General features: G+C 39.1%; 1 protein-coding gene across 1 annotated transcript; it reads left to right on the top strand.

Annotated features, from left to right (window-relative positions):
- Positions 1 to 1580: 1580 nt before the first annotated feature.
- On the top strand, positions 1581 to 22594 carry GSPT1 (G1 to S phase transition 1). The gene is made up of 15 exons (XM_014895081.2): positions 1581 to 2009; positions 11226 to 11273; positions 11646 to 11687; positions 12411 to 12638; positions 13641 to 13674; positions 14150 to 14227; positions 15416 to 15596; positions 15959 to 16113; positions 17070 to 17210; positions 17950 to 18043; positions 18363 to 18443; positions 19011 to 19184; positions 19593 to 19682; positions 19982 to 20150; positions 20857 to 22594. The coding sequence occupies exons 1-15, from the start codon at positions 1709 to 1711 to the stop codon at positions 20907 to 20909; spliced, it is 1869 nt and encodes a 622-aa protein (XP_014750567.1). The 5' UTR covers positions 1581 to 1708; the 3' UTR covers positions 20910 to 22594.
- Positions 22595 to 22789: the final 195 nt, after the last annotated feature.

The following is a 22789-nucleotide window of genomic DNA, read 5'->3' as shown; positions in this document are numbered from 1 at the left end:
GTTAGCGCTAAAAGAAAACAAACCCAAACAATTCACTGCATACTTCTTTTCAATTTGTTGAACAGAAAAGTGATTGCCATGCAATCACAGCTGGGACTTACTTGTAGCCTGACAAAATTCCAAATATTACAACAGTAGCACAAGTGAGACTTTTCCTTAATTACACTCAATTTGAAAAATAGGGACTGACAATACCTGAAAACTGGAAAGTAACTCTGTGCCCGAGAATAGGGTTAGGGTCAACCTCCTGGTGGTGCTTGAAGGAAAGGCTTCCACTTAGGCAGAAGTTTTTAGTCTCTCATTATAAGTGATACTTTTTCTTCCAAAATGAACTTTCTATGGTGTTAGTGGGGTTTCGGGTTTTGGGGGGAGGTTTTGTTTTTGTTTGCTTTTGTAAGTGCTACCCTCCACACTAATGTTTTCCCTGGATATGATCTCTTGGAAGCCCATATTTCCATTAACACATGTAGAAGTTTTTGTTTGTCCATGGCCCACATGTTGCTGCTGGTGTGCAGCCAGAAACCCTCTGGTTCTCATGTCAGGATTACGTTACACAAATGCCCCTTCAGGAGAGTTTTTTTGTTCTCCAACCAAAAAACTACCCTGGATTTTGTACCAAATGGAGATCTTTCATTTTTAGTTCTAAGACCACCTGCTTTCAAACAACTCTGTAATCTGTCCTACAGTGTTCTAATATGAATAATGCCGCAGATGACTCAGTCCTCACATGTCAGCACTCCAAGAAACTCTCAAGTATTTGCTTTGTGGAGTTATAAACACACCGTACCTTACAAGACAAAATGCTGCCTCAGCCTCCTGCAACCCCATAACCAAAGTCTACTTGTTTCCCCTCTGTTCCGCGCTGTTTACTCCAAATATACTTAATTTCAAGCGAAGTATTTTGGGTTTGTTTGTTGAGGTTTTGTTTTAAAAACTTCTAAGAGTCATACCAGTGGAGGGAGGGACTCAGTATTTGGAAAGTCCTACTGACGCTGGCTTAAGTGGATGGTTTTTTTTATATGGTAACAACCAAACCAAAGTGTCCTACAGAACTACCAAAATTGGAACTTTCCATGCATCCTGTGCACTTTAGCTGGACAGGTAGGGCAGGGTTCCCTCTTGCATCCCTTTGGAGGGTGTGTGCTCCCACAGCTTCCCCGGCAGTTCTGCCGCCACCACTGCCCTGTCCCTCTGCACCTCTGCTCTGCAGGACGGGTTGGCTGTGATTTCACACCGATGGCAGCCGACCCGGGCGGTTCCTGTCCCGCCTGAGGCGTTCGCGCCAACTCCGTGTCCCGCATCCCCCTGGAAGAGGGGGCGGGACCGGCAGGGACGCACGGCGCGCGTGGGGACCGCCGGGAGTTGCAGTTCCTGAATGCGCAAGGAGAGCAAGCAACTCCATTTCCCGTCTGTCCTCAGAAGGCGGGCCGCGGGTGCGCCCGTGCGGCATGGCGGGTATTGTAGTTCTTGCGCCGCGCCTCGGACGTGCAGCAGTAGGAGGGCCGGGGGTGACAAAAACTACTATGATGGCGGTAGGAGAGGCTGCCGGGAGGGAGTACGGCGGCCCAAGAGGCCACACTGCGCTCGCGTCGGGGCGGCGGAGCACACGCGGAATCGGCGGAGCGAGTGCTGAGTCGGTGCCGCCGCCGGCTCCCCCCTCACCCGGGAGACGCTTCGGGGCCGCGGAGCCTTGTGGGGCCGCCACGAAATGGAGGCGAACGGGAGCGGCAGCGGGAGCAGTAGCGACTCGGCTCCCGACTGCTGGGACCAGGCGGACATCGAGCCGGGCAGCGGCGCCGGCCCGGGCTGCGCCCCGCCGGCCGCGGAGGCCGAGGCGCAGCAGGAGCTGCTCGGGGCGGCCTTCAGCCGGCAGCTGAACGTCAACGCCAAGCCCTTCGTGCCCAACGTCCACGCCGCCGAGTTCGTACCGTCCTTCCTGCGGGGCGGCCCGGCGCCCGGCCTGCCACCGCCCTCGCCCCCGCCCGGCCTCCCGCCGCCACCGCTGCTCGGTAACCGCGGGGCCGGCACCGCGGAGGGCGAAGGAGGCAGGGAGGGATGGGGGCCATGTTGGGAGGGAACGGGGCGAGGGTGCCGGGCCCGCGGCGGCCGGGAAAGGGCCACGCGGGGCGGGCGAGGAGCCGGGCCGGACTGGGGGGCGGCCCGGGGTTCAGGGGCGCGGGGGGCACGGCCCGGGGCGGGAGCGGGGTCCGACCGCGGGAGGGTCTCCCCGGCGGGAGGGGCACGGCCGGGGGGGCCCTGCGCACAGAGGGGCTGGGGAAGGGGCGGCGGGGCCGTGGAGCACCGCAGGGCAGCCGCTGTCGGCCCCGAGGCAGCCCCCGAGTTCGCGGGGCCCCGGCGGGGTGCGGGGCTCTGCGGGCTGGGCTGCGAGGCCGCGCCGGGCGCGGGTGCTCTGCCCACGGAGCAGCAGGAGCTGGGGTGCTCTGATCCCCGTGGATCCCGGGTGCGTTTCGCTGGGACCTTTGCTCGCGAAAGATCACCCACGATGAGAAAAACCACATAGGTCTGCTCTTCCTATAATATATAAAATAAATATAAGATATGTAATATGTATAATATATAACATATAATACTCTAGGAGTTGTTGAAGATTTTCAGGTAGTATATTTAGTGTTGCTGGGGAGAAAAGCACTGCTTCAGCCACCAGTGGCTCAGGTGTATCTTATATGTCTTTTTGAAGATTATATCAAGTAATTTTTTTTTTTCCTAACATAATGCTGATAAAGGATTAGTAGGGAAAGGAGTTTGGTCCAGCTGGCCTCAGCTAATGGAATAACCTGAAATTTACCCTGCTTTTAATTTAAAAGGATCTTTGTGTACGCAACCAGTATTTATACTAGATTTACTTTGCATATGGGAAATTAAAGGAGAGCTACTTTTCCATTTCCAGCTCCAAACTGAAGGTTCCTGCAAACATCAGATATGCTGCTTAACTTTGTGGTAGTGTTTTAGTGTCACTCCTGCTGTTAAGGAGTTTGAGATCTTCCTAACTTTTCCTATAATTTTCTGCATCCCTATTGGTATAATATGAAACAAACTAGCGTTTCAGGTATTTATCTAGTAATTTAATTTCACTAAAGACACTATTTGTTACATTATATTTGGCATGATTCCCTGTTGGTTGTGTCTTATTATTTATTATGTTTTGCCCTAATATATTAATTTGGTTTGATTTCCCTAGTATCTAAAGCTAATAGTTGTTAACAACTAAAATCTGTAACTTTTATATATGATACTTAATATTTTTGTAACAAAATATTAACCTGTTCCTTATCTTAGATTATACATTCTCTAGAGCTGTTCAACACTCCTGATTTTTAGCAGAAGTGTAGCTCATCTACTGTGTAGGCAAAGAGTGTCTAAGTGCATTAAAATAAACTTCAGAGAAGTCATGAGCAGACTCAGAAATTCCATTTAGAATAAATGTACATGTTAAAGTTCACAGATGTAGAGGTAGACTGGGTAGCTTGGGGCTAGGATGAACACGTGGTGCACCTTTGACTAATCTTCAAAATCCATTCTTGTATTTTTCAGATGTTGCAATCTGAATTGAATATTTGGGTTTTTTTAACTATGTTATCGATACTGAAAGCTTTCTTAGTGTTTTGAATATTATTAGAATAATTTTTAATTTTTTTCCTCCTTACTGCTTTTGTAAGGTGTCATTGAAGGCTTTTTATAGTTTGGTTTTTTTGGTAGGAATTTAAACTACATCTCCTCACCTGCTCATTATTTCTTTACTCTTCTTTTCTCCACTCTTTTGCTACTTCTGCAGCCTGTGATGAGCCTGAATTTTGGAAAAATTCTTTCCAGAAATTAGGGATAACTTGAAAGCTGTCTGATCACCTGGAGTAATCAGGATAGCTTTGCTTCATGTCTTAGTTGCTGAGTACATTTCCTACATAGTGCTATAATCTACCTGCTTTGAATTCACCTTGATTACTATATCTTCTTTAAGGTTTAGGATTTTGAGTGTCTCTAAGTAGCTTCAATGTCCCTAAGATTAGGCAGACAAAAACTGCAGTTAAAAAAATTTAATTTCTTTCCTAACTGGAATACTGTACTCCTCCAGGTGTGATGTGCTTGGTTACAGAAGGTAATTGACAGTCTTCTCTTTGCAGATGTTTGTGTAAGGTGACAACTACTTTCCTGGCTGGAAGAACTAGGTGGAGGTTGCTCTGGAAATAAGTCAGAACATGTGATTAGACAATAGTGCTGAATTGGTTACTTTTCAGCAACCCAGTTTGCTTTTGTTCTCATAGGGAATTAGGTGCTCTGTGACACTCATTCTTCATTAGGTGGTTTGTAATAGGAAGAACTTAAATTACCCTTGATTAATCTAAACCTTAAGAAATCGAAAAAGTTGGGTGTCACTTCAGGAATTTCAGTGGCCTGAAGTTAAGTTCTAGTAGTGTTTTTCTTCTTGGAACTTTCTCTTGGTGAGATTTTGTTCAAGTAGTAATTCCTGAGTAATTCAAAGGCCATTATAGATCAGTATAAATGTGTAGTAGCAGCGTGGCATATAAAAATTCCACAGGACTGATTCCATTGTGTGGCTGCAATGTGTAGTAGTGTTTCCTTTCACGCACATTAACTTAATATTTTTAGTCATTTGAATAAAATTCCTGTCATTTATGTTTAGAGCACAGAAGGAGCACTCTCAGGAGCCATTTGTGGAATAAGATGTTAACTTTCTAAAACTGGGAAGCTCCTGAGACCTGCATTCCTAATAGCTTACTTTAAAAATTGTTTACACATGCTTTCTTTTGATTGGTAGTTTTTCATTAGGAAGAAAGCTGAATGGTGTTTACCACCAATATAACTTCTTCTCAGAGATAATTTAATTCCAAAATAATTCTGAAATTATCATTTGATTATATAGGAAAAGCATATTATTTACATGTTTTAATCTAAGGAATATACTAAATCCAGTATGTTCTAAATGTTGTAGCTATGAGAACTTGCTTTTATCAAGTTGTGTCCAAGTCAAACTCATTTGTGTAAAATCTGTCATTGTTGGATTCTATTGGAAATGTGAAATGAAGACTTTTTGGTTTTCTGTCTGTGCCAGCCATGGCTGCAGCAGAGTTATTTGACAGGTGAACTGAGAGGGTGCCACAGACATGTTGTACTTCGGGGGAGAGACTGGCAGCTGCTGGACTAGCAAACTCAACTAAATTAAGGCCAGGTGTGATACTTAATGAAATGACAGTAGATTGTGTTAGGGCCTCCAAATGTTCATAGGCACAACTGTGCCTTGCACCTTCACTCTTCTGTAGCTTCTGTGACTTCTTTTTGAACTATGTTTTATTAATTTTGTAGTTGTATGTAGGAGATAATTATGTTTGGGTGGCTTTTTCTTTGTTTCTGTATCAAGGCATGGTTCAGAGGCAATAGTTAACACCAACCTCCCATTAATAAGATTCCTATTTTTTTTTTATGGGTATGAGAGAATCAAATTGTTTTTGAAAATGCAGCATCAATTGCATTTTTGTGGTTCAATTTTTGTTATAGTTCTTGAATGCTCACAGCATTCTTGGTAAGATTTATCACAGCTTCCTTGTATGGTCTTTACTATATTTTGTGTTAGTTTTTCTTTTCAGAAATAATTTTTAAGTATTCACTGTTGACTCTGCTTGGAGCAGGAGACTAATCTAGCTAACTCCTGGGATTCCTTCCAACCTGAATTGTTCACTGATTTGAAGTATGTAGTGGTACTAGCAAGAGAAAAAGTATCATTAGTATCAAAGTAATAAGAATAAAAAGTGTGACACACAGCAGCTGGTGTAAGGAGAGAGCATTTGTCCTTTTGGTGGTGTTAGGGCTACTGTTTAATTTGGTAGCTCTCTTGACCACTTCAAATGAATTTCTAAACGTCTTTGTTAATGACTATAGTTTAAACAACTTGCACCTACAGTCCTGAGCCAAGCAAACATCTGGCTTAAGATTCAGTTCTGCTGTTTGCTTCACTGCCTACATATCCTCACTTGCCTGCAGTAGTCACTTCTGAAACAGTTGCATTCAAGCAGCTGGACATGCTCAGCCTTCAAGTGCTGTAAATAAATGGTTACTGCATTTTTCTTCCTACTTTCTCCTGCCGTCATTTTTTCTGACCTTGTAGCAGCTGGAACATCCATATGTCAGACACAAGAGGTGGGGTTTCAGTATCTTCTGCTTCAGTTCTGAAACCTGTTGTTTCCAGAGCAGGATGATGAGTTATCTGTACCGCTGGGTCCCCCAAAGCCTGTTATCTCATTTTACACTGTGACACTCTTCAACATCTCAGTCCTAAAGAGGCTTCACTTTGCATATGAACTTGCTGAGAAAGGCTTGTCTAAGACCAGTAGCCCACAATTCGAGAAGCTGCTGTGTTAAAGGGGTTACATGGCTGTTCATGTCAGCCTTTGAACAGCCGTGTGCTGATGATTTCTTCACAAGTATTGGTAGTGCTACTGTTAATCCTTCAGAACTGCAAACTTGAACTGCTCACATGGCAGCAAATCAGGGTTGTAATGTCAATGCCAGTATGTGGGATAAATTCTTCTTATCTGAAAAATCTTGATTTGAGTTGGCACTTGACTATCTAGAGCAGTCTTCTGTATCAGCTTCTCTAGACAGATGAGCTGCACAGCCACTTCTAAAACAGTCAGTGCAGAGAAAGGCTGGGTGTCCTGGCACTGACAGGTGATCAGATATAAAATACCTGTGTGATGCACTCAGGGTGCCAATGTGTTACACAGATGTCCTTTGTCTACATCTAAAGTGCCCCCAGGAAGGTGGCCAGGATTGTGTTGCTCCTGTTAGAATAATTGATCACCCTCATGGCCTTGCATGACTCCAGTAAAAGACACACAAACCCCTGGGAGTTGGCTGTGACTGCATGAACTGTCCTGGGGGCTGCAGACAGCCTGTGTTTGGCACTCTGCTTTGGGCTACTGCTTGAATGTGTTTGAAAGCATGGTGTTATCTTAAAACTTGATTGCTCTATCAAAATGATCACAAAAATAAAGTGAGATAATTTTTGGATTGTATATATAATCTGGTTTCACAGTTCCACTTAAGGAATTTTGGCATTTTTCTCCTGTTTTGTGATGAGAGATATACAACCAAAAGAAGCAGCTGATTGTATGAAGCTAAAATAGAAAGATGGTTTTATTTTGTGTTTTTTATTATGAAGGAATAAAGAAGTCATAATTTAATACATTTAATTAATGACTAAGTTTTGAAGAGGTCTGTGGGAAAAGGACAGTGATTGTATTTCAATACAAAAGTTAGTTTAGGACAGGTGATGCAATACTAAAAATATGGATTATACTAAAGATACTACATTATGAGAGATCTTTGTAATTTGCTGCTTTGAATCCTGAACTGTTGAAATACTGAGCTTGGTTTCTTGATTATCTGTCTTAAAAATCAAATTATCAACTGAGCACAAATACTTGGCCTTAAGCAAAAGAGAGCTTCAGTATATTCCCTGAAAATCCCCATAAGCTTTCTTAGTTATTAAGAAGCATGTCAAGTTTAGATAAGATAAACTTAAGGTGTGTCCTCACTGGGGAAGGAAAAAGGTGGATCTTTTACTAAGCTAACATGTAATAGGAGTAAGAAGCAAGTGGTAATTTTTTTTTGTGAATTTTACAGTCATGTTGAACTATTAAAGCTGATCTTGCATTGATGCATTTTAAAAACCGGTGTGTCCACTGGTGAAGCTGGGGCATGGGCTATAAAGCAGGGCAGAGAGAAGAACATCATTTTGGGTTTAACTTTCAAAACAACTGCCTTACAGTGAACTCCTGGAAACCTTTCTGTACAATTTGAAGTATTGAATACAAAGCACTTTGTTTAGCTGTAGCACTTATTTGTGCTTGACGTAATTTTTGTGTGTTTTTGTTATCTAAGAATCTCTTGGGGTTTTTTTATTCTGCTTTTCACGCTGTGTGTGTTTGATGCAGACTATTATTTTTTACTCTGCTGTAATTCCCTTTATGCTTTCATTTTTAAAAAAGGGGGCAAATATCTGTTATGTAATGCATGAAAACTGTTGAGAGTGTATGACTATTGTATAACTATGTGCTACATTCTAATAGAAATTTAATTAAAAAGCAATCTTCTATTGTTTATCTGCAAGCATTTTAATATGTTAATGCTGCGAAGTTCTTGGCTTGCAGTCTTTTAAAACACTGTTTTCAGAGGTTGGATGATAACTTCAGATTTGTTGTACCCATGCAGCTTTGGTTGTACAACAGAATTGCAAACAAGTACAAAGCTTAGTGTGATATGCATCAAACTCATCAGCTGTAGCAGAATGCTGTGTGAATGAAGTAGGCAGAGTGTGTTCTTTAGGACATGAGATGTGTTTAAAGAGATCAGCCATCATATTTTAAAAGTTGTGCAGTTTTGGACTCTATTTGGTAGTATGCATACTCTTCCAGTGAACTTTACATTTAAAAAATCTCTACAATTACCTTTTCCAGACAAGACTCTGAATTACATAATGTTATTGTCTGATGGCACCAGTAGATAAATGCAGCATCTGTATCCGTTTTTGCCTTTGGCATTGACAACAAAAATATTCCAAAAAGTGTCCTAAGGCTCTGATGTTGAGCAGGACTAAAGATAAACCTCTCACTCCATGTAATACCCTGGATAAGGTTGCAACAGCAGTTCTTGACTTAGGGCTTGAAGGAGAGATGGAGTGGGGTTAGGTGTGAAATCCAGCAGTTGCTTATCATGTGTAAATCCAATAATTTGAGGCATTAAAAAATTTGTGTCACTTAAGGCATGTCCTGACTTTAAAACCAGATTTTCTAAAAAGTATGTTTTGAATCCCTCTCATATGAAAGATTCCTATCTGAATTATCCTCACAGATGAGGTGACAGACCAAAATACACCAGCCCAGTGGTCTTAGGAAGCAGTAGGATTGCATCCTTCTTTTCAGGTGATGGCACATTTCAGGCAATCTGTTCGCTTCCACACAGAGTAAATGGTAAAGCCTTTGTCTGAAATGTTCCAATGTCTGAAATAACCTGACAACCTGAAATTGTTTATCAGAAGTAAACAATTACTGCAGAAAGAGTTTATTTTTGTCACTTAGAGCATGTTAGTTTTGAAATTAAGGTTCTTTATTTATTTACTTGATTTCTTAACAATCATTCTCTTTAGTGAGTGGTTTATGTTTCTTCCTGCTTAACAGTATATGTTTGATATCATTTAGTTTCCTCTTCTAAAGCATATCTGCCACTTGTGTACCAAAGTGACCAGAGTTGAATAAATGGCTGTGGTTATAGCTGAATATCTGTTACCCACTGGTTGTGTGGCACTAGTACTCTTTAGCATCCGTGCACAAAATGTCTTATTGACTTTCCTGTGCTAGACCTGTACAAAATTTACAGAGAAACTTTTTTTTTTACTTCCTGTCTGTTAGTTGTGAAGAATTTTTCCTGTCTGCATACCTGCTGTATTGCAAACCAGAAAGTAAAAACTGAGTTTGTATGGATGCTGTTGATTGACAATTTATTTCTGAGGAATTAACTAGCTCTCCAACCACTTGCAGAACTCCTATTTCAAGGCAACGTCATTAATAGTGCTATTTGATACATTTTTCATTATAGACAAACTTCTGGAGTGAAATCAAAAGCTTGTTGAAATAATATTGTAATTAAAATATTTATGCATCCCAACCACAGTATGTGTGAAATAGCCAACAATTTTCTGATGTGCTATAAAATGGAGGCTTTAGGTTCATACCTAGATTTTGTGCCACCTGCTTACCACGCCCAAAAATGGGCTGATTTGAGTCTTTTCCAGCTGCCAAATGAGAGTGATAGATCATTTCTTTAAAAGGCTCTAAGGGCATTCTATTCTTATGCTTTTACTGAGTATATTAAATAATCCTCTTCAAGTCTGGTTGGTTTGTTTTGGGAGTGTAGCTCATGTCTGATCCAACACAGGAGTGCAGGGAATGGTTTCAGTCGGGCATGGCTGTGCCCCCTCCCTGTTTTGCTGCTGGCCACTGGGTGTTGTGCTGTGACCCACATTCACCCTGCCTGCAGAGCCCTGTCCTCTGGCCCCCTGCCAGCTCTCCCGGCACTGCTCCACTTTACAGGAGTCTGCAGCAAATCCGCAAACAGTGCGAAAGCAAAGAGGCTTAGAATCAGCTCCTTCTCTGTATGGATTTGTTCTTTTGAGGGGATTTGGTTCATCTTTAGGTCCCATCATGTGTATAGAGCAAGTGATGCTCTAAGATCTGTCTTTAGAATTCAGTTGAAGGAGAGCTGGAGTACAGCTAAACAGAGGGTATGAATTTTGTGGTTGGAAAACAAAAAAAGATAATGAACTTGTTTCAAAGCATTATGAAGTTGAACATATACCAAGAGAAAACTAAATAGATTCATATTTTAGGGATAATTATAAAAGGACCCTTGATCATATGAAATAACATCCCAAAACATTGAGTGGTGTGTTAATTGAAACGTATCACTCCTTGTAGGTTTAATAATTAGTTACACCTCAGCATAAAATGTAGTGGCATGGTTTAGTGCATGAGAGAGTTGAGTAATTGATCCAAAAAAAAAAACTTGTGACTTGATAGAAACACATGACCAGTGAGATTGTCCTCCATGTAATGGGACTGTGCAGTGGTGTTTATGAGGACTGGCAAACTTACCAGACATCTGAATGAGTTTATCATCCCTTGACCCTAATAACTACAGAGAATGCTAAGAATTTGTTTTTAATAGCTTGTTTCTATTTTCTACTCAGCGTTTAGTGAAAGTGAGGCATAAGAGCAGTGTAGACATGGCTGTAAGCAGCAGCTGGCAGACCCTTTCCCTGCAGTTGTGACACCACGTTGTGTCTTTGGATACAGTGAAACCGCATTGATGTTTTTAAACACCCGTTAGACACGAACACTTACCAATAACCAGCATGCTCAAAAAGGATGGGCACTAAAATACTATGTATAGAAAAATTGCTTGCCTTAACTGTATCTTTCCATGCAGGGGGAAAAATTATTTTCACCATGTTTAGGCAGTGCTCTTTAGCAGTATTCATGCTTAGAGGCTGTTTAGTACCACTTGGTGGGGAGGGAAGTGGTTATTCTTTCCATACACTTCTTGCAATAAAGTTGGGAGATGATCTTTTATGGCAAAGTTTGGAAATTGGTCACATCATTGTACTTTAAAAGAGAAACTTTTTTTCTCTGCAGGTGCACCTGTAGAGCCTTCCCCAGAGGAGCAGACTGCCTCTTGTGAAGGTACGTGGTTTTGTGATCTTCATTACATGATTTTTAAAAAAAATATTGCAAATAATTTCTTTTAAATCTCTATAAACTTTTTCCCATCTTCATTATCCTCATACCACTCTTGTAAGGCAATGTGATTATCTGTAGTTATTTACAGTTTTATAGGCAGTTGAGAAAGGCTCATAAAGTGGCTTATGGAAGATCATAAAACTAGCGTGAAGCGTGAATTTTCAAAATGAACCTGTATATTGAAAAGCTTTGGCAAGTGCCAAAACACCTGAACTATCCTTTTAATTATTCAGTCACTCATTTTTCTCTGTTCCTGATTGCTGTCATGTTAGGTATGTGTCTTTAATGATTCTTTTTCCACCCTTTTTCTCCTAGGTTCAAATGCTGCTGTTAACATGGAAATTTCAGAATCTGTTGGTAAGATGAGAATTGTTTCTTTTCACTATGACAATACTATGATGTACTACTGCACTGCTTCTGCTGAATCACTGCAAACAAAATAGTAGAGCCTTTACACTTACAAATAGTCCTTGGTGCTTTTTGTTGTATCTTTACACTTGGATGAGGAAAGAGGTAATTGAGCCCTAGTATGCATTGAGAGCTGCAGTTGGTTTACTTGGACACTGTAAAATGATCAGTGCTTTATTAAAACATTATTTCATATTACAAAATAGCCCCATTAACATGTGTGGAATGGTGATTAGCAAAAAAATTTAAAGTGGTCAGCAACTTGAACAATCAGAGCATGGAAATTATATCTTTCTCATTGTTTTTATATGGCTTATGAGTGATCTTAAACTATAATTCTTCTCCTTTGCTTTCTAAACATATGGTAGTGTGTGTCTGTGGATGCCGACTCTGCTGCTCTGACTGGATCTTTGGATTTGCTTTTTCTTTGGAAAATTGCCTTGTTAAAGCAGAAGTTTCTGTATCCTAGATTTCTTATGTCAGGTAGCTTGAAAGCTCCTGGTATAATAATTTCAGAAACAAACAGCAGTTGTCCCTTTTTCTCTAGGAAAATGTTAACAGACCTCGTAGTTAAAGCCTTGTGATTGCACCTTTGGGACAGGGGCTTTTCTCCAGGGTAATTCTTTTTCAGTTCTTTACCTATTTGAATATATCTAATTGATTCATTTTTAGTGGAAAATGGAGAGACAGAAATGTCCCCAGAAGAGTCATGGGACCACAAAGAAGAACCCAGTGAAGCAGAGCTAGGAGGTGGTCCTGCAGGGGATGCAGGGCCTTCTGAAGAGAGTGCTCAGGAAATGATGGAAGAGGAGGAGGAAATACCAAAACCCAAGTCTGTTGTAGCACCTCCAGGTGCTCCTAAAAAAGAGCACGTAAATGTAGTATTCATTGGACATGTAGGTAAGTTGTAACAAAGGTGAAGCAATTGGATCTATCTGTTGTGCATTATCTAGAACTCTGAGATCAGAAATTAATGCTGTTCTTCATATTCACCATGTCCCGAGGCTCACAGGAGCATTCATTCTAATGAAGCTGCTCTGGAAAACGAAAAATTTGAAAGTCTGTCACGGGTAGAGTACCAAGAGTGTGTTCTCTGGGGCACAACAGTGCCTGTGTTCATGATTTCTCAAGTACCTCCTCCTGTTGAGTGCTGAAGTGACCCATCTGTGTTTGATCTAAACAACAAAATCAGAAAACGGTGCTTCTTTTCTGCTTATTTTAAATAAAAATGGTTCTTGTTATTATATTCAGAAGTTTTTATTCTAAATACTAAAATTTGTGGGGTTACAACAATAGCTTAACATGATTCATAGTTAAGCATTTATAGCAAAATATCTTCATTTAATAGTTTCAACAAACTTCATAAAAACTTGGGTGGTGTCAGAAGTAGAGAAGAATTATTGAATCACAAGTTATACAGTAAATTCTGCGTTTTCATTTCTGTAGTTACTTATCACCTTAAAAGTACTGTAATTTACTTCTTGGGTAAATTGAGAATGGAGTCACACAAAGTTAAGGGGCTGTGGGCAGAGGTGCATCCCAATATTGAAGAGCAGCCCACACAAGTTAGGGACAAAGGATAAAGCAAGCAGGGAAGAGGATTTTGCAAGAGCTTCCCACACTCTTGACCCTGGCTTTAGCTGGATCCCTGCTTGGTGAAGAGTCTTAGTTTTGGATAATGCTGAATTTATATTTATGAAAACAGCATGTTCAAGATTTGGTTTAATTTAATTGACAATAAATTATAATGGGAATAAGGGAAGGTGCAAGATGCTTCCAAAAACTTCGATTATGGTTCAAAAAATAAATAATTTGGAAATAAAGTAGATTACTTAGCTTGTAATGGTATGCTGTTTCTAGAATTGTACATTGTTGATGACTTGAATTAATTTTTTTTTTTAGACGCTGGCAAGTCAACTATTGGAGGACAAATAATGTAAGGAAACTCCTAAATTTTTAGATTTCCTGTTCGTGTGAATTATAAAACATCAATTAAAATGAGTAATATTTTCTTTGTGGCTTTAATCAGTGTATGTAATACTTTTGTAACAGAATATTTCTATCCTTGTCGATTCAGGTACTTATTGTTCTTTGGAATTGCTTAATTCCAGCACGTTGATGTTATTGCTATAGGATTTTCACTTAATAGAAGCAACTATGCAAAAGTAAACATCATCAAATTTTAAAAATTAATCACTTTCTTAGAACATGGCCGTTTTTCTGTGTATTTTAAAATGCAATTTGAAACTGCTTTATACCATTGGTTAAACTTTGTCCTTTCTGTGAAGATTGAAAAAAAAAAATCTTTATTTCTCAATTATAGTAATCTACAGGGATTGTATAAGATCTAACTATTTGGAAGTATCTTTCTATTTTGTGTAAAATTGCACTTTTATTTTCCTCCTTCTTAGGTATTTGACAGGAATGGTTGACAAAAGAACACTTGAAAAATATGAAAGAGAAGCTAAAGAAAAAAACAGAGAAACATGGTATGAACTTTGTGAAGACAGTAGCACATTTTGCACTTTACTGCAATGAAACTGGTTTTAGTCTGTCTCAGTAGCCCTGGCTTCCTCCAGGCAAGATGGTGCTCTTGTCCTGGGTGGATTTTTTTGTGGGTCTCTTGTTTGGTTTGGGTTTTGTTGTTGTTTTTTGGTTGGTTGGGTTTTGAGGGGCAATGTGTGTATATACAGCACATGTAGCAGTCTGATTTCTGCTTCAATCAACTCTTGCAAAATTGATTTCCCTTTTGAAAGCTTTCCCTTTTTGGCTGGAGGATAATAGAGGTTCAAAGGGCTCTGGAAAAGGAGCAGCTAAAAACTTCCTTAGGGGTAGAGCAGCAATGGAGCCCTGAGGGATGGGCACTGACCTGAACTCAGTGTGAGAGGGGGGAGTAGAAAGGTGACATCGCTCTTTTCACCCAGTCACTACAAAACAAAAGCTAAGGATGTCTACAAGCTTCTGTTAATGGCAAAAAATATTGCTATGTGAAACCAGTTCAATGGAGTTATCAACACTTTTTTATCCTTAGTATTTTTTTTCTTCTTTATGTTCACCAGTTTTCACAAATCCTGAAGGAGCTAAGTAATGGGGTTTTTCTTAAATTTCAGTTTATCTAACTGAAAGCTAACTTGTTGAAAAATGTGGGAAAAATTGGGAGGGGACAAGAGTCAATATAATGAAAATATAGTGTGATAGTGTGAATGAAGATGGTGTCTATTTCATAGCCAATTTCTGCTTAATACGTGCAAATAAATGAGAACTAATAATTATAACTCTCTGTAATTATATATGCAAATCAGAACTAATGTTTTAGTTAATTATGCTGAGAAGGAAGAATTGCTTTGTATTTGATTCTGAGGTGTTTCTGAGACTGAGGCAAAACTTAAATTGAAGTTAGATCACAGCTGAAGAACTTAAAAAATGACAATTTTTTATTAGAATTTTTGGAATTGAATCCTTGTAGGTGTGTGAAGGAGAGCTGGCAATGGGCTCTGCAGCTCACTGGCTCACTGTACACACAAATCAGTCACAATCACTGTTGGTCTTGGAAATGCTTGATTTTAGCACTGCTGAGGTTGTTAAGCAAATAAAAGGATCTCTTATGACTAACAAATTATGTATAAATTTAATAAAAATTAATACAACAATAGAGTATTTGGGTTGGGATTTTTTAGGTACCTTTCGTGGGCCTTAGACACAAACCAAGAAGAACGAGACAAAGGTAAAACAGTAGAAGTGGGTCGTGCCTATTTTGAAACGGAGAAGAAACACTTCACTATTTTAGATGCTCCTGGACACAAGAGCTTTGTTCCAAATATGATTGGTGGGGCTTCTCAAGCTGATCTGGCTGTGCTGGTAAGGACAAAGCTGATACTTTTATTTTGCATATACTGTGGAATTAAGCTTCTGATTTTTATTTCTTGTTTGCTGCTTTATTCTTTCGGTTACTTACAGCAGGCAGAATTTTCAAATGTTACATTTACTGAGATTAATGAGTCTGGAGTAATTTAACAGCTTCTTAAAGCTGTCCACAGGTGTCACGTGATTTTTTTACATGTCAGTGCAGAAAGTAATGGGTAATACTGAGGATATACCAGTGCATGTTGGAAGCTTTTACTAGGTCTGACTACCCAAAGTTTTTTTTAATAAGGCAGTATTGTTGATTGTTCTGTTGAGATAACTGTAGAACTCTTATAAAAATATGTATCTTTAATTAGGTTATTTCTGCAAGAAAAGGAGAGTTTGAAACTGGATTTGAAAAAGGTGGACAAACAAGAGAACATGCCATGTTAGCAAAAACAGCAGGTGTAAAGCATTTAATAGTTCTTATTAATAAAATGGATGATCCAACTGTAAACTGGAGTAATGAAAGGTGAGTTTAATATTTAAAAACTAATCTTCTTTGACAGATACTGCAGTAAAATAATTCCTAGGTAAAGTAATTTTTGTATCAGGTTATTGCTGAAAGAATGGCTGAGTGGTGGACTAAAGACAGAGGTTATAAAACTGGCAGGAAAAGCAGAAGCTCCGTGCCTAGGACAGTGTCAGTTAAGCTGAAAGTTCTACACTCCAGCATTCACTGTCAACTGCTTGGATCCGTGCAGACATATCTAACAAACCCATGCATTCTAGCATAGTTTAATTGTTGACTTGGAAACTTTATACTGAGTCTAAAAAAGGCAATGATTGTGTTTTCAGTAGTCGAGGTTGCCAGAGTTGTCAGAGAACTTGCTGTGTGTTCTGCCCAGGACTGAGGAAGTTTTAGTGGGAAGCCATGAGGGCCTGTGCAACCTTGGAATGTCAGCCTGCTTCACTAAGAGACTAAGGCACACCCAATTCTCTGTCTTGGTCCTGCCCCAACCTTCTGACATTACTGAATTCACCCCAAACTGAGAGGAGGCAGTGTGACAGAAATAAATAGCATGAAACCTCCAGAAAGTGTGTAGGAGATTGGAGGAGACTGAGCCAGCTCTGAAGTGCAGCCTGGAGCATGACCTCAGGAGGTGTCTGCCTGGTCTGTCCTGCTGTGCTGGCCTGGATCTCCTGCTAGTGCTGCTGCTCCCCCAGCCCTGTCATTGAGGTGTCTGGAGACTGATGATGCTTCATGGAGCAGAGCAGTGAGGGGGAACAGGGGAATGGACAACACCAAGCTGTGCTGGAAGGTTGGGGAGAAGATGCAAATAGGCCTCCAGACTTTCATTAGGCTTGCTTGCTGCTCACAAGTAACTTAACTGATGGAACTGAAATGTCTGCATGTTTTTTAAAGCACAGGATTATGTTATGATGGAATGAGTGGAATTTACCTTGATCTGCTTGTCATTTTAATAGATATGAGGAATGTAAAGAGAAACTGGTGCCATTTTTGAAGAAAGTTGGCTTCAATCCCAAAAAGGACATTCATTTCATGCCCTGCTCAGGACTGACTGGAGCAAACCTTAAAGAACAGTCAGAATTCTGTCCTTGGTATATGTATGTATCTTAAATTGAGCAACTTGAATATTTGCTATATTTCAATAAAAGTAAATGCTTCAGTGAAGCTGGGAGGTAGCAGAGCGTGGTATGTTGTAGTTGTGTGCCAAAGTGCTTGAGGAAACACAGCCAGAGCAACAAGAACACAGCCATGCAATGTGCCAATGAAAAGCATTTGCAAACTGCAGAAGATTATTGGTAAAATATTAGCAGTGTTCTTTGGCTGTGTGAGTTCAGTGCCTTATGAGCACTAGAATTTGCCAGTGATGCTGCAGCTGATGTTGCTAGAATGAGTAATTGTTTGATGTGAACAGTTTGCTTGAAGCTGTATTATAATTGGGGACAAGCCATGTCTCTCAGTGGATGTCATGTTTTTGAATATTGTTCAGTGTACTTTAAAAAGAATTAATGGAAATCACATTTGGACCTAGCTTATGGTTTTGTATTTCCAAAATATGTTTCACATCTGTCGTGAGTCTCAAAGGAATAATTGTGTAAAATTTGCCTGTAATGTAACTTTAAAACATGCATTTCCTGGGTATTAATATGCTGGTTGGGGTAAAGTGGACACTACTGATGGGATGTTATAATATATTTAGCTGTCCTAGAGGTCATTGTTCTAAATGATGACAAGATGAAAATGATTCCTTTTGTTGCACTACATTTATCCATTCTGAGTAATTTTTTTTAAATGTAAGGGTGCTCACGAAATTGAAACAAATGCCTTCTGCTCTTTTAGTGGATTACCATTTATTCCATACCTGGATAATTTGCCAAACTTCAACCGTTCAGTCGATGGACCAATCAGGCTGCCAATTGTGGATAAATATAAGGTACAGATTAAAATAATAACATAGAAAGTATAAAGAGTCTGTTTTCAGGAAGCAGTAAAAGGACTATTTACTGTACTTTTAGAGGATATCTTTTTTTCTTTGCTAATGTTACATTTCCAACTGTAGAATAGAGGAGGAAAGGGGAAGTAAATAATATTGTCATTATTAATCTTTCACGAGATCAATTTACAAAATACTAAGTCTAGCAGTGCTTGATATTCATAGAGTTAAGTAATCAGACTCAGAAGTACATCATAAATAGAATGGATTCTTCAGGAAAATGTTTTCAGTTGCTGTGTAATGGTTTCTTTTTGTGAAGGACATGGGCACTGTGGTCCTTGGGAAGCTGGAGTCGGGCTCTATTTGCAAAGGACAACAGCTTGTGATGATGCCAAACAAGGTATTTAAAAAATTTACTACGATAAAAAAAGATGCTTGGTTCTTAAAGATACTCATTAGTTGAAATCAGAAAATGTTCTGTTGCTCTGTTGAACACAACTAAGCTCTCATATTTTACATGGGTGATGTGTCTGGGGACGGGGGGGTGTGTGTAGCTCCTTAGCAGTCAGAACTTGGGTTCTCCTGCTTAGTAAACTCAGTTGCTGGACTACAAAATCATCACACTTCTACTGGGTTTTATTTCGTGTTTGTACAGTTGGCCAACTAAGCTTTTTACCTGCTGTGGTTAATGTTGCTCAAAAGTTTATTTCTTTCCCCCTTTCCTTTTTTTTTTTCTTTCCTCCAAAGGGAAACAGGGAAAAAAAAGTTTGAAAAAGCTTATTTTTAAAAAATTCAAGTAGTAGTAATTCATCATTCAAATATTTTAAATATTCTGAAGCTTGACAGAACCAAATATCATGAACCTAAACTGTAATGGAATTATTTATTGAAATACTGTTAGATTACAACTATTTTGCACCAGACTAGAATACTCACAATGCAAAACTATGTGTTTGTTTCCTTTAAGCACAATGTGGAAGTTCTTGGAATCCTTTCTGATGATGTAGAAACTGACTCAGTAGCCCCAGGTGAAAATCTAAAGATCAGACTGAAGGGAATTGAAGAGGAAGAGATCCTTCCAGGATTTATTCTCTGTGATCTCAACAACCTTTGTCATTCTGGACGTACATTTGATGCCCAGGTAGATTAACAACATTTAATTGCTGTATAGAGGGGTAAAAACCAAAACTTGAGTAATTTGAAATTTCAGTTCAGATTTCTTTTTCACTGCCATATCTCTTAAATGGGCAATAACATATATACTTAATACCGACATTAATCTGAGTTTTTAAAATATAAGTTGTTTTGAATGTAACTTCTCAATGAAGTTTTAGATACTTAAAATGGTGAAAGCAAGACCTCATCAGGCCAGTTCCTCAGTTTTTTACTTTCATATTATAAACTAATGACTTAAAAATTTTGGCTTTTTGACAAAAACTTGTGTGTATGTTGTTCAATAGACATTTTAATATAGTTTTGCATTGATTATTCTCTGTTCTTTTATAATTGAAATTAGGAAAAATGCACTTATTTTGAATTGTTTTTACAGATAGTGATAATTGAGCACAAATCCATTATCTGCCCAGGTTATAATGCAGTGCTGCACATCCACACCTGTATTGAAGAAGTTGAGATAACAGTAAGTGTCATTTTAAATTGTGCTGAGAAATGAACAGAAATAAGCAGAGTTCTGTCATGTCATACATCTGTAGAGCAACTAAAGCAGCAAAGCTCCAGCCTTGAATGGAATTCTTAGTTGTGCTCTAACACAAATAAAAATGGCTGTAACTGTTAGCATAAGCCTTCTGAAAAGTGGTGTACGACATGACTGAATAAATACTGCAAACTTTTTCATGTATTTGTAAGTATATTCTTTCTCAGACAAATTCTGTCAGTTTATAAAGAAAAAGAACCTTTTTTTTTTTTTTTCTTATACAGGCCTTAATCTGCTTGGTAGACAAAAAAACAGGAGAAAAAAGTAAGACACGGCCCCGTTTTGTGAAACAAGATCAAGTCTGCATTGCCCGTTTAAGGACAGCAGGAACGATCTGCCTTGAGACATTCAAAGATTTCCCTCAGATGGGTCGCTTCACCTTAAGGGATGAGGGTAAGGCTGGTACTGACAGGCAGCACGTACTGAGTGCTGCAAAAGCTTCCTTGAACTCGGAGCTGAGTGGCAGTGAGGTATTAAAATGCTGTTATCTGGTGGAAATCACTCTCTGGGTAACAAAAGAAAAGTAAATCTAAGCAAATTGTTGTCATTGTGCAGAGTCCTTGCTAGTAACAGAGACAGTTATATTTGAATAATGTACAGAAATGTGCACTGTGAAACAAAAAACTGGATTGGAAAAATAACCAGCAGTGCTTTTTCAATGTGTCCTGGAACGTCCACCTACAATATGAATACCATAGTTTCACTACTTAAAGTTGAAAAATATCAGGGGGGTTGTATGTTGGGCTTTAACATGCACACCCTGGTAAAACTCATAGATTTGTGGGATATGTTTAAAGAAAATTATTTGAAAAGCAGTAAACAGGTCTGGTAGTAATTCTGCCTTGCCTTCTCCTCAGATGAGGGTAGAAGCAGGCTTTCCACAATCCACATTGTGTTTTTTGCTGTCAGAATAGCGGGCTTACTATTTTTAAAATTTTATCATGCTTTTAAAATACATTGATGCTACAACATAATAATTTCTTGTCTGTGATTTCTAATACTTAAGAGCCTGCATTTTGGGGCAGGTTTTCATGTTCTTAGAGATGTCTACATTCCTTTCACAGTAAATATAACTCTGCTGTTTGTCTCCTTGGTTTAGGTAAGACCATTGCAATTGGAAAAGTTCTGAAACTGGTTCCAGAGAAGGACTAAGCATTTTTCTCAATGACCCCGCACAATACTGTGAGGAAAATCGACTCAGCAAAAGCCTACTTCACACCGCCGTCTTATTTTCTGCCCATTGATAAACTTCTCCCCATATTTTGCAAAGACAAATTTCACAGCAAAGGTCCACATTATGTCAGCTTTCTCATATTGAGAGCTCTGCTATGCCACTGTTGAATTTTCCCAAAAAGAATTTTTTTTTTCTCCCAAATTCTGCTTCCTTGGAAAGATTCGGCAATAGCTTTGTAAGTGATGTGGACATAATTGCCTACAATTATGAAAATCTAAAGGATTTTTAATGTTTAATTTCCCCCAGCATCTATAGTAAGACCTCTTTTTTCCAGGCAGATCATTCAGAGTGTGCGAGTGTGTGTGCACATGTTACAAAGATGACTACCATGTTAATAAACTATTCAATTTGAAATCTTTTTCGGTATTGGAATTGCTTTTGAATAATGTTTTTTATCCGGATGTAACGCAGTTGCATTAGCTTTTTAACTTCCCAGTAACCCGGATATTTGGTTACTTGGACTTTTCTAAACTCCTCAGCCTCCCCACACACACAGTTTTAAATGAGGCAATTGGGCACTCAACCAAGTTTGTATTAAAATAATTAGGTTTGCCCCTTCCCTTTCTTGAATACATTCTGAAAATTAAAAAACATTCATGCAAATGTGGCACCTTCATTAGCTTTACATTTGTTAATATCTCCAGCAAATTTAGGTTGACCTAACATCATTACTAGACACAGGAAGTCAATTTTGGAAGCTAGAACTACATATTGTGTCTTTATAAAAGTTCAGCATTATTAAATTCTTAACTGCAGAAAATGCTAACAACCAGTAAATCAGTGAAACTTGCAAAAATAAGAGAATCTGTGGCAATAGTGCCTATTAGTATTTATAAGAGCTACATTTTGTGGGAGAACTGGGCCAATTAAAAAGTGCCAGTTACATAAATTACTCAGTTCACCCTGTCTTTAATTTAGAGGACTGGATAATCCTTTGCTGTTTTAAAGATCAGTCTGAACTGAGAGGGAGAAAGACTATTTAAATCCCTAAGAGTTTGCACATACTGAAATAGGGGAGGGTCAGAATCAAGCACAGTCTGTAAATTTTTGCATATCAAAAAGCAGTGTAAGCTTATGAGGACCAGTGAAGTTTTTCTTGAGAAACTAAAGCAAAACTGGTTCAAAGTAAAGCTTACTCAGTACAACTTGAAGGAGCTGCATAATAAAACCCTATTTAGCTGCACTTTGAAAATGGACTGTCTGCAATTGCTGTCCTGATTCTAACAATTAGGATGAAGGCTAAGGGATTTTTTTCATTTTCCAGAGTATTAGTAGTAATTATTAAAAGGTATCTTCTGAGCTTCTTCAGAATATCTTAAACTAAACATTCTCAGCTGTATAATTGGTGAGCCCATCTTCTCCCCCAAAAGTTTACAGTCTAGTGACTGTATCTGAATTGAAACTCAAAACTGAAACAGATTTACCTTTTTTGGGATTTTTTTGGTTTGTTTTGTTTGTTTCTTTGTAACTGTGGAACTCCCATTCATTTCACTTACAGCTACATTGTATGGACAGAAGAAGTTATTGTCCTTCAGTTTCATATGACTACACTTGTAGCTACCGTAATGCATGGAATTTAAATAAATTTTATTATGTCTGCAAATCTCTGGGCTTTTATTTTTTTGGTAAATCAGTTTTAAAAGTAACTTTTTTTTTTCTACCAAGTGAACAAAACCCATGGTTCCTTGGATCTTAAACTAATGAAGAAATTAAAAGCCAAGGAAACTTACTGTCTTGTTCATATTCTGGACTGACAAGATTTCCAGATCTCTGACTTTTCTTGAACCAAGCTCATGGA

This window comes from Sturnus vulgaris, chromosome 16, assembly GCF_052056855.1.
Source record: "Sturnus vulgaris isolate bStuVul1 chromosome 16, bStuVul1.hap1, whole genome shotgun sequence".
Taxonomy (NCBI): Eukaryota; Metazoa; Chordata; class Aves; order Passeriformes; family Sturnidae; genus Sturnus; species Sturnus vulgaris.
The sequence above is the reverse complement of the archived record's forward strand: the minus strand, read 5'-3'. Positions and strand labels throughout refer to the sequence as shown.